The sequence below is a fragment of the Helianthus annuus genome, chromosome 6 (assembly GCF_002127325.2).
Source record: "Helianthus annuus cultivar XRQ/B chromosome 6, HanXRQr2.0-SUNRISE, whole genome shotgun sequence".
Classification (NCBI taxonomy): Eukaryota; Viridiplantae; Streptophyta; class Magnoliopsida; order Asterales; family Asteraceae; genus Helianthus; species Helianthus annuus.
The window spans coordinates 64065815-64078373 of record NC_035438.2 but is presented as its reverse complement, the minus strand read 5'-3'; the positions used below and the strand labels follow the sequence as shown (position 1 = coordinate 64078373).

Genomic DNA, 12559 nt, shown 5'->3' with positions numbered 1-12559 from the left:
AACCTTGTGTGATTTTGCAAAACTTGCATGTCTTTCCACCCCAAAAAACATTTTATAAAAATGTGAAACAGTAAAAAGTGGGGGTTATGAACTCACCTTGACATTCCTGTGCAACGCTAGTTTAACGTGATTCCGTGATGTTTTTCCAAGAACGTGACTCGCTAGCGTGCAACTATAGCATTCCTAACAAGGAATCACTTATAAGTTTCTAATTAAATCAACGTAGCTAAACTACGTGTCCGAGCTCTACCGAGTTATTAACAAAACGTTTAAAGTTTCCGTTTTGTGTTTCGTAAAACGTCGCCAAAATAAAGATATCTTTATATTTAGTTTATAATAAAACCCGGATCTCGTCAAGTGTCGCTTTTAAATCATAATTACGTGCCGTGTTTTGGATTTTTAACGAAAATCGGGCAGAGTTTCCCCTGTTTTTAGGATGCCCCGACAATCAAAGTTGTCGATATCTTTTCAAAATTCAACAATCAAACAATATATGTATAATTCTTTCTAATATATCAAAATGTAACTAATTTGTAGTTATTGATTGTTTAACTACAAAACACAATACACATTATAGTGTGTCCAGCTCTCCTGGTTAGTGTTGGTGCGTTAAACACAAATAAAAATACGAGTCGTGTCTAAATCACCCTATGAACCTCTCAACCCGCCAAATTATATCATTAAATCTATTAAAGTGTCAACCCGACACATCTGCAACTGCAACCAAGACCACTAGTTCTATATTTATGTTTCTCAATTAGAGATATCCTTCTCATTCAAGATACACTTTATCATCTAAGACCGGTGGATCCTTTAACGCCAGGTACACCACCCCGGGTTAGTGTTTTGGTAGGCGTTGTCCGCTTGTCGTGACAATAGTGCTTGGCGTAGGGCGTTGGCCTAGGGTGACGTGTTTGGCGATGGTTGGCTGGGTGTTAATGACCGTTTGGCATAAAGAAAATTGGGTGCCACATGGCACCCCAACGCCAGCCTGGCCACGCCCCTTTCACACCCCACTTTTTTAGATGTGGACTGGTAGAGCCCACACCTATCACGTGTACGTGTCAAGCAATGCCCACAACCCAAACCACTCTACACCCCATACTCTAATATTTCAGTTTCAACATGACACATGATAACTAATTTTAACCTACTGATCTCAATCAGAATATATGGACATATTGGACATTATTGTAACCACATATGGTAACTTTAACTTTATACATAAAGTATATAATAAGTGACATAACCATTTTTGACACCAAAATGTCACCCACTCAACACTTGCATGATACATCAATGGACCACTTCATCTTTTCCTAACCCTCACCTTCAACCCATCCTTCATCCTCATCGTCAACGACAACACATGCTCCGGCACCTTCTTTTCCACCACCTCCAACTCCACCTCAAACACCTCCATAATCGTCGCCGCCACCAGCTTCATTTGCGTATACGCCATTTCTTTCCCTAAACACACTCTTGCTCCACCATGAAACACCGGATATTTAAACGGATTTTCCGGCCTATACACCACCATTCCACCACCATTCTCCTCTTCCAACCACCTCTCCGGCCTAAACTCGTTGCAATCCGTCCCCCAAACACTCTCCATCCGTCCCATTGCATATGTATGATATGTAACAAACCACCCTTCCCCAACAAACGTCCCGTCTGGCAACACGTCGGGTTTTAGGCATGCTTTTGTGTCCACTGGAACCGGTGGGAACAGCCGCATTGCCTCTGATATCGCGGCGTGTAGGTAATGCATCTGTCGAAGGTCGTCAAACTCGTAAGAGTTCTGATCACTTTTGCTAAGGCGGAGCGTTTTCAGTTCCTCCAGTATTTTCAGTTTTACTTCTGGATGTGAAGATAATATCCAGAAGAACCATGTGAGTGCGGATGACGTTGTATCGCGGCCTGCTAATATGAAACTTATGACTATGTCCCTCAAAAACTCTGGGGAGTAAGCGGATATGTTCATGAACCGGGATAACAGATCATCATTGGGTTCTTTCGCGCTTTCTGTTATTCGCGATTGTATAATGTCGTCCGCGAATTTATGAACAGTAGCGATTGATTTTTGTAGCTTTGATTCGGAACCGAAATTCAACAGTTTTTTGATCTTGTACAGTCCTGATAACATGTTAATAGTATTGTTATACTTTGTATTTTCAATAACAAAGAAAAAATTGGCTCGGGATGCCACCTCACTATTTCACGGTTATGTTCAGTTAGTTTTGATGAAAATTTTGGACCGAACCGGTAACTTTGTTATTAGGAAAATTTTGGACCAAACCGGTAACTTTGTTTTTACGTTTAACAGTTTGTTTTACGGTTTTAGAAAGAAAACATTTTCTATATTTTTTTAGTAAATTTGGAAAAATATAAAAACTGTTTGTGAATATAGCATATACACATAAGTTTGTATTCCTAAAATAAAAAATATAAACAAATAACAAAAGTTAATGATCGGTTTTAAGTTTCAAACTGTAAACCAAACCATAAACCGTCAAACAATTAAACCGAACTGGCCATACATATTTCAGACCGGTTTAGGCGGTTCGCTTGGTTTCAAGCAGTTCATGAACACAACCGACCGCAAGTGAGATTATACTAGATAACTTTATTTGCTTACAAACCTGGTAAAACATACATAAATCTTCCAGAACTAAGCGTTGCAGCTTCTTCAAAAGCTTTCATGAACTCACTACCGGAAGTTCCATCTCCGGCGAGACAACCGGGGTCGAAATTGAAGGCCACCTTACATATATTATCGAAAGAGTACCTTTCAAGAAGATCTTGAAGATCAACAACCTTGTTCAAAGCCGCAGCCCTTTCAAGAACCGGCACGAACCGCGTATGTAGCTCTACGGCCGCCGTTTCCATCACAAAGTTCCGAAGGGACCGCGTGTTGAACTCATAGCTAGCGGTTTTACGCTGCGCCCGCCACGTTTCGCCATCGGAGTTGAAGATGCCACGGCCCAAGAAGTCTTCAAGTAGAGAAATAAACCGGGTTCCTTTATAATTAGAGAATAGATTGTTAGGATTGAATATTAGTAATCAACTATATAGTATACAAAGCATATCTAATTTAAAAGTATTTCTTAACTATAGTCGTAATATAATAATAAACCCTAGCAATATATTCTCTAAATACCTTTCGGGTAGTTCTCAAAGTTGGTCTTGAGCATATGTTCGACGTTTGCCGGGTTGGCGGTTATGACGCCATTGACTTTTCCGGGTCGGCTGAAGACGGCCGTGTTCGTTGGACATTGAGAGAGGACTTGGGTGCTCCAGTCGAGAAACCGGTGGCGGTTTAGGAGGAATTCGGGTAGGGTTCCGAATATTGGATAGTGTTTGAAGCCGGATTGAGGGGTGGATTTGGAGTTTGTTGGGTTGAAGAGGAAGAAGAATGAGTAGATGAGGAGAAAGAAGAAGAAGATTAAAAGGAAAGATGTCATCTCCATGGTTATAATGGAAGCTGTAGGAGAACCGTTCGTTTTACTTTATATAAATAATACATAGTAGATTATAGATAATTCACACGTACAACCATTTGTATCTACAATTTAGCAATCTAATTAACTTAGTTGTGGAATTCAAATTGGAATAGTGTTTGGTTTAGCAATCTAATCAACTTAATTAGTTGTGAAATTCAAATTGGAATAGTGTTTGGTTGGGTAACCAATTAAAATTAGAATTAATTTCCTCATATAATGGATTTTAAGATTTTAGATTACTGAAATGTCTAATTTCCCAATAGAGTTTGCGAACCCTTAAAAAATAAATTTTACTGTCGTGATTTTATTCGCAACTAATTTTCAAAATAGAAAGTCCCTAAAGTAAACACACGTGACCATTCATATTGGAATCCTCATTTTCATCTATATAATTAACTAAAAGACACATAAATTTGTTCATCTTTTAAAACCCACACATATCCAATTCACATTATATCTGTCTCTATTCAATAATATAATATTTTTATTATAACTTCTTTTTATTCCACTAAAAAAAATATATGAAATAGATATATGAAGTGAATATAATTTCATATACACAAGAGTATTCACGTTGTATTTGGAAAAAGCTCTTATATCTTTATATTTTATAGTAAAATTGAGAAAACCACTCAGATTGCCTTGATAACCCATTCTAGGGTTTTAATGTGAGAATCACTAGAACTAGTGTAAACACAATTAAAATAAACCTAAAACAAACAATAAATCCCTCACTTCATCACCACCCAAAAACAAGAAAAACCTAACTTTTTATTTAAAAAAATTGTGTGTGTTTTAAGTTTTTTTAAGTGGTTTTAGCTGTGTTCACACTGGTTCTCATAATAAATGGTGGTTTCTAAATGATCTTCACCCTATATATATATATATAGGATTAAGATCAACGGAAAACCACTCCGAGTTGTGAGAATTTATAGAACTCGGCTTTCCCGTGCGAGTTTCGCCTTTATATTTTACACCCCTAGATTAAAATGTTTAGAAATGCTGCCGTAAAAAATCGAAGTGGTGTTTTTCGGTCCCTTACAGCAGCTGTAAAAAGTTGATGACATAAGCATTACATCACTTTTATGGTATTTACGACTGCCGTAAATGAAAAAAAAACTAGTTTTTTTTGGAAAAGTTGAATTTTTAAAGATTTTTAGTAAAAAAAAAATTGAAAAAACCTTTCGTAATGCTGAGTTCTATAAGTTTTCACAACTCGTATAAATTTTCATTTTACCATAACCTTATATATATATATATATATATATATATATATATATATATATATATATATATATATAGAAGATCATGCGAGAACCACCTCTTATTGTGAGAACCGCGATGATGAAACAATGGTTAACCGGGCAGGGTTAACACACTGGTCTCGTCAAGAAGGGTTAATCCCTTCCTCTCGAGGATCGCTGGCTGGATCACCGGTGGTTGATCTCTTCACAACTCTCTCACTACTACTACTATCTTACTTTGCTTCCCAAGCAAACTACTGATTCTCACGCCGGAGAGTGGTAACAAGGAGCACCCCCCACCCTATCCTACTTGTTACGAGTCACGGCATCCAGCCAGCGATCCTCGAGAGGAAGGGATTAACCCTTCTTGACGAGACCAGTGTGTTAACCCTGCCCGGTTAACCATTGTTTCATCACGCGAGAACCAATGTGAACATACCAAAAATGCCTAAAAATAGCTAAAAATCACACACAAATTTTTTTTTTGAATTTTTTAATATGTTTTATAAAAAAATCGCTACTTTTCGAAGCCACAAAAAAAAAAAATTTTTTTTTAAAATTTTTTTTAAAAAAAAAATAAATTTTTTTGGCTTCTAAAAGTAGCGATTTTAACATAAAAAATATTAAAAAATTCAAAAAAAATTTTAGATTTTTTTTTTGATTTTTTTAGATTTTTTTAGATTTTTTGGGGGTTTAGTTTTTAGCATTTTAGCTTGAGGGGGGGGGGGGTTTAGGTTTTTGGGGGGTGGGGTGGGGGTGGGGTTAGGTTTTTTTTAGGTTTTTTTTTAGCTTTTTTTAGCATTTAGCTTGGGGGGGTTTAGGTTTTTTTTTTTTTTGGGGGGGGGGGGGTTAGGTCTTTTTTTTTGGGGGGGGGGGGGTTTAGGTTTTTTTTTTGGGGGGGGGGGGAGGGTGGGGGTTAAGTTTTTTTAGGTTTTTTTTAGCTATTTTAGGTTGTGTTCACATTGGTTCTCACAATAAGGGTGGTTCTCGCATGAGCCCCTCCCTATATATATATATATATATATATATATATATATATATATATATATATATAGGGTAAGGATAGTGTAAAAAGGGTCTAAAGTGTGAGAAGTGTAAGAAGTGTATTATAACACTATATATAATACTATATAACACCATATAAAGACCGTATAACAATATGTAACACCATATAATACCATATAACACTATGTAACACTATATATCATTATATAACAAATATAACACTATAGGTTGTCTGATAACATGTCTATGATAGATGTATAGTGTTATATTTGTTATATAATGATATATAGTGTTACATAGTGTTATATAGTATTATATGTTGTTACATATTGTTATACGGTGTTTATATGGTGTTATATAGTATTATATATAGTGTTATAATACACTTCTTACACTTCTCACACTTTGAGCACTTTTTACAGGATCCTCTACCTATATATATATATATATATATATATATATATATATATATATAGGGCTTGGATAGATAAGAAACCCCTTCTTTTTAAGAAAACTATGAAAACCCATTCTGAACCATTGATTAGCTTACATCTAAGTTGATCAAAGGCCATGATTATTTTGGTGTTAATAAAAATAAAAGGAAATACAAAAGACTGCCAACTTGTACCATCCAAGGGCATTTTCGGTAGGTAACATAAACATCAAATCACCATAAAAGCTTCTCTTTCTCTTACCTCTTTCTCTTTCCTCTTTCTCTTTCCCATTTCTTCTTCCCTGATCTTGAAGACAACCATAGCCACAACCATAAAAGCTTATCCGGACGGTTTGAAGACCCTTCTTCGTGTTCAGGTGTTGTTGATTAGAGAAACAATAACCTTTAGAGAGAGAACGATGACAAGATAAATGTTTTTAGAGAGAGAAAGTTGATGTTTTAGAGAGAGAAACAACAATCTTCATCATCTTCATCTATAATCTTTATTTTTTAGAGAGAGAGAGATTTGAATGTTCAAGTGTGTGTGAGAGAAGAAGGTTTGAAGACCCTTCTTCGTGTTCATCGGACGGGTATAGATCCGGTAAGTGTTCTTGAAATATCATTTCACACTTGATTTTTTGTTGAAATGGTTGTTAATATGTTTTTATGTGCTGAAAGTGTTTTAGTAATGGTTAATGGGGTATCCATGGTTAATGTTCATGTATTTTAAATAAATCAAAAAATTTAGGATGAAATTTTGAACGAGTTTTTTTTGTTGGTTTGGTTGCTTGTTAGGGGCTTTTGATCTTAACAGTAGCTGTTCTTATGTTGGTTTGGGTTGCTTGTTTGGGTTTATGATCTGAACAGTAAGTGTTTTTTTTTTTTTGGTTGCTTGATTCACAGACTCAGGCTCATAACATGTGTTAAGCCCCCTGTTAGAATCTTATATAACGTGTGTTAATTTATAGAAACAAACCCATAAAGATATTCAATTGACAAGCTTGATGGATTTAAATAAATCCAAAACTTTAGGATGAGATTTTGAACGGGTTTTTTTGTTGGTTTGGGGCTTTTGATCTTAACAATAATTGTTTTTTTTTTTGTTGGGTTGCTTGATTTACAGAGACAGACCCATAACATGTGTTAAGCACCTGTTAGAATGATATATAATGTGTGTTGATTTACAGAAACAGATCCATAAAAGATATTGAATTGACAAGCTGGATGGATGTAGGCGACGTTAATGCGGGGACATTGAATAAGTCACATCCTTTGGGAAAGATGTCTTCGTTCATTTATAGCATGTGTTGGTGGTTCATGCTGTAACAGAACACCATGATGTAACGTGTAATATGAAACGAGCCATTTATGGTAACACATGTACCGGTAATTTTGGAATATATAATATTGTATTCATGTATAAGCTAGTGGTTTACAAAACACCATGATGTGTATATACTGATCTAACATGTGTTACAATTTGTCTGTTCGGAACATGTAATCGCTTAACATGTGACAAGGGTGAAAACAGTCGACGGGGGCGATGAGTTTAATGGGGAGCTTAGTTAATATCGTAATCTTGTTGTAACCCCACTTGTATACATATGATAACATGTAAGCATCCATTATAACCCGACTTGTATTCATGTATATGAAAGTGGTTTGCAAAACACCATGATGTGCATATACTGACCGTAACACGTGAACAAGTTAACATGGAACATACAAGTTAATATCGTAACACCGTATACCTGAATAAAATGTGTTAAGCCTCTGTTATACCTGAATACATTAGTATAAGCTAGTGGTTTCCAAAACACCATGATGTGTATATACATACTGTAACATATGTTAAAGTGACTGAAAATGTATAACGTGTGTTAAGCATCTATTATAACGTGTGTTAAGACTTCCATAATGGATGAATAAACTACAATAGTAACTTAAAAACAACAGAGTAAACATGATATAACGTGTGTTAAGCCTCTATTATAACATGTGTTAAGACTTCCAGAATGGATGCATAAACTTCAATAGTAACTGTAACAGTAGAGGTACAAATACGGGCGCCTCCACCATTATAATCTTGTTGTAACCCGACTTGTATTCATGTATATGAAAGTGGTTTGCAAAACACTATGATGTGCATATACTGATAGTAAAAACGTGTACAAGTTAATATGGAACATACAAGTTAATATCGTAACACCGTATACCTGGGATAAAATGTGTTAACCCTCTGTTATAATCTTGGTTTAACCTAACATGGTGTCATGTATAAGCTATTGGTTTCCAAAACACCATGATGTGTATATACATACTGTAACATGTGTTAAGCGACTGAAATGTATAACGTGTGTTAAGCATCTATTATAACGTGTGTAAAGACTTCCACAGTGGATGAATAAACTCCAATAGTAACTTAATAACAACAGAGTAAACCTGATATAACGTGTGTTAAGCCTCTATTGTAACATGTGTTAAGACTTCTAGAATGGATGCATAAACTTCAATAGTAACTGTAACAGTAAAGGTACAAATATGGGCGCCTCCAACAGAAAATGTGTTAAGTCTAGACGGTTTTAACATCGTGTACTAGAGAAAACAAGAAGAGTCTCACATTACATATTACTAGTAAACAAAAATACATAGCACTAAGAAAATGGTGGAGCTTCCTTTGAAAGTCTGCCTTAGCTTTTCAGCGGCTACCTTTGTTGCCTTAGCTTTCCAACGGTCCCGAGAATTGGATCTTATTTCCCTTGAATCCATCACCAGCCTAATAACAAAAAGATAAGATAACCGTTAAGTCGTTAACCAGACATAAATACTAACACATTGATAGCCAGAATTTTTTTTCTCAGATAACATCACAAAAAACAGTTACTATTCAGATCAAAAAGCCCCGAACAATTTTAACAATTTATTTTTAAGTTTATTAAAGACAGGAACTGTATCAATTGTCATTCCATAATTTCATAATTTATTATTACTTTTTTTTTATAAATATGTTTTTGATTTAAGAGTTACAAAGTACAAATATCCACCGGTAAAACCCATGAAAAAAGATTAAAGATTTAACCATTTTCAACCTGGGGGTCAACTGCTAGAACATTCATGATATACTTTCTTTGAAAAAACATATTTTTCATTTGAAAAAATGAAAAATAATGAAAAATTGAAAACCCACCATTTTTTCGTCTTTTTTTTTGAAAATTGTGAAAAAGCCAATAAACAAGATTAAATATTTCAGAGATTTAACCTGGGTTGCCTGGAAGACTTCTTTTTTTCTTGATTAGTGGTTGAGTTTGATTTGGAGGAGGATGAGCAAAGTAATTTTGATAATTTGGATTATAACTGCTTCCATTTTCTTGACCTTTATTCTCAGAGCAAGAATTAACAGTAGTTGCATGAAGATCAGATGCAGAACTCAAATCATCTTCAGAATCACATTCTGCTGTTTCATCATCTTCTTGACTCACTAGGGTATTTTGGAGGGGCAGTGGTGGGGGTTGTGCAGCGGGGGTCGGCCGACGGTGGTAAAGGTGCAACGGTGGTGGGGGTTGAGCAACAGGGTTGGAGGTGTTTACGGTGGTGCCGGAGGTACAATATTGATGGTGGTGATGATGGTGGTGGTGCGGTGGTGATGGTGGTGTGGTGGGAAAAAAAGATAATGATGAGAGAGAGATTTGATGAAGAGAGAGATCTGAATATGAATGTGAATAAGTGTGTGTGAGAGATATGTGTGAGAGAGAAATGTGTACTAACATGTCAATGTCAGGAAGAGAGAGAAAGGGCAATGTAAAAAGACCAAAATACCATCCATTTTGTCATCTCCAATCAATGACGTGGCCAATTGTAGGCCTTGTAATGGGTTTGCTAAGTTTCCTAAAAAAATGGGGTTTCTTGTAGAGCATTATCCTATATATATATATATATATATATATATATATATATATATATAGGGGATCGCTAAAATGAAAACCATCTACAGTTGTAAGAACCGCAGGAACCACTTTCTGGCCATTAGATCTTAAAAATGGATGGATGAGATTAAAAGTAGTTAAAAGTAATATTAAATTCTTTTTGTCTTATTATGTCTTTAATATTTTAATCTAAAAGGGTATTGAAGTAATTTTGTTTTTTTTGTCTTATTGAGTTTATTGTTTTTTATTACAAATTTGTCCAATTACGTTAATTATTTTTGTTCTAAATCAGATTACTTTATTAAACAAAAATTTTGAAATCAGATTTTTTTATAAAAAAAATTTACGCGTGTTTTTTTACCACCCGTTCTTACGCGCGTTTTTTTACGCTCCGTTTTTTCACGCCGTTTTTTGCGACCGTAGTTTTTCAGTGCCGTTTTTTTGCCCGGTTTTAGGTGCCGTTTTTTGCCACGCCGTTTTTTACGTCATGTTTTTTACAAAGCCGGTTTTGCGCCCCATTTTTTACGTCCCGTTTTAACGCGCCGTTTTAGTGTCCCGTTTTTACGCGCCGTTCATACGGCCCGTTTTACGCGCCGTTTTTTTACGCCCCGTTTTTTCACGCCGTTTTTTTGCGACCGGGTTTTTACGTGCGTTTTTTTCCCGGTTTTATGCGCCGTTTTTACACTTTTTACGTTTTATGTTTTACGTTAACCTGTTTAGACTTTTTACATTTTAAGTGTTACGTTAAACTTTTTACGATTTACGTTTTACGTTAAAACTTTTTACTTTTTACGTTTTACGTTTTACGTAGAAGTTTTTACTTTTTACGTTTTACGTTCAAATTTTTTACTTTTTACTTTTTACGTTTTACGTTTTACGTAAAATTTTTTATGCTTCAAGTTTTTACGTTTTACATTAAAAAAGTTTACGGTTTACGTTAAAATGTTTACGGTTTAATTTTTTTTTTTACAAAAAAATTTTTATGCAAAAACGAACGCACCCAGAAATCGCAAACTCGGGAGGTATCTCAGATATATTGTTATCATCATCGACGCCTCAAAAAAAAAAACCCAACAAACAAAAATAAAAAAAACGAGTGGAATCTTAAAAAAAACGGTGTTTTGGCTCAGATTTTCTGATAATCAGAGGCTGCAAAAGTAGGGTTGTAGGTTCAAAAAACCTACCCTCCACCATTCTTGCCGCGCCCTCGTCATCAAAATATACGAGTTTTTTTTTTTTGCATCATCATCGCCCCAAAAATCCAAAACGGATCAAAACCCACATATTCAAACATTCAAAAGCACCTGATGAACATCATTCAAAACACATTCAACAAATTCAAACAGATTCAACAGATTCAAAAAGCACCATATTCAACAGAATCAAACCCCCAACAAGATCACATCACCGAAACCAGTTACCAAAAACAGTTACCAGCAAAAATTCACACCACCGACCACCACCTCCCTACAAAGATCAGAACCAAAAATCATTATAAAAAAGGAAACAAGATCAGAACCAAAAATCAACAACAAACACACCTGCATCATCGTAACCACCACCAAAAACACAGGGCCGGAGATGGGGTTGCAGATCACCCACAGATTCAAAGAAACAAACCAACAACAGAGATTAAAAAAAATCAAAACATGTTACCGGAGATGGGGGTTGCAGATCACCCACAGCCTCTCTCCCCCGAGCCATCAGATCACCCACCCCCTTCGCCCCATCCTTCGCCGCCACCACCGGCGACCAACCACCTCCCACCAACGCGTTCCGGCGCAGACCAACCACCTACTAACGACCGGATCAAAAACCAGAAAAAGAACCCCCACTTCTTATATCACAAAATCCCCAAAATTCAGAAAAAGGAACCCCACTTCTTATATCACACAAACCCTCACCGCCGTCGCCGTGATTTTCAACCACCGGGGTGTGGGTGGCCGGCCGGTAAACTACACCAACGGCATCACGCGCCGCCACCATAGACGGAGGAGGGGTGTTTGGCTGGTGGTTGTCATCGGAAAGAGGGGAACCGAGGGGTGTGGTAATTATCGCCGGAAAGAGGGACAAACAAGAGAGAGAGGAGACAAAACAGGTGAAAAATGAAGAAGATGATGAAATGTGATGGGTTAATAAGAGAGAGGAGAGAGGAGAGAGGTTAGAAAAAGCTGATGGTATTTAATGAGGAGAGATGAAGGATATGACAATTGGGGTAAATGACCAAATTACCCTTTCTGTTGTCAAAACCTGATTGGTGGAGACTGGTTCTCATGGTTCTTACAACTGGGGGTGTTTTTCAATTTAGCGGCTCCATATATATATATATATATATATATATATATATATATATATATATATATATATATATATATATATATATATATATATATATATATATATATATATATATATATATATATGTAAAGGATAAATAGAAAACTTATTTAG

At 35.8% G+C, this 12559-nt stretch overlaps 1 protein-coding gene and 1 long non-coding RNA gene across 2 annotated transcripts; both read right to left on the bottom strand.

Annotated features, from left to right (window-relative positions):
* Positions 1–1129: 1129 nt before the first annotated feature.
* On the bottom strand, positions 1130–3529 carry LOC110939799 (cytochrome P450 94A1). The gene is made up of 3 exons (XM_022181374.2): positions 3161–3529; positions 2643–3020; positions 1130–2136 (listed from the first exon to the last, which is right to left on the bottom strand). Exons 1-3 carry the CDS (start codon positions 3468–3470, stop codon positions 1310–1312), a joined length of 1515 nt encoding a protein of 504 aa, XP_022037066.1. The 5' UTR covers positions 3471–3529; the 3' UTR covers positions 1130–1309.
* Positions 3530–8665: 5136 nt separating this feature from the next.
* On the bottom strand, positions 8666–9913 carry LOC110938475. The gene is made up of 2 exons (XR_004861465.1): positions 9445–9913; positions 8666–8961 (listed from the first exon to the last, which is right to left on the bottom strand). It is a non-coding gene; the product is annotated as an uncharacterized LOC110938475 (long non-coding RNA).
* Positions 9914–12559: the final 2646 nt, after the last annotated feature.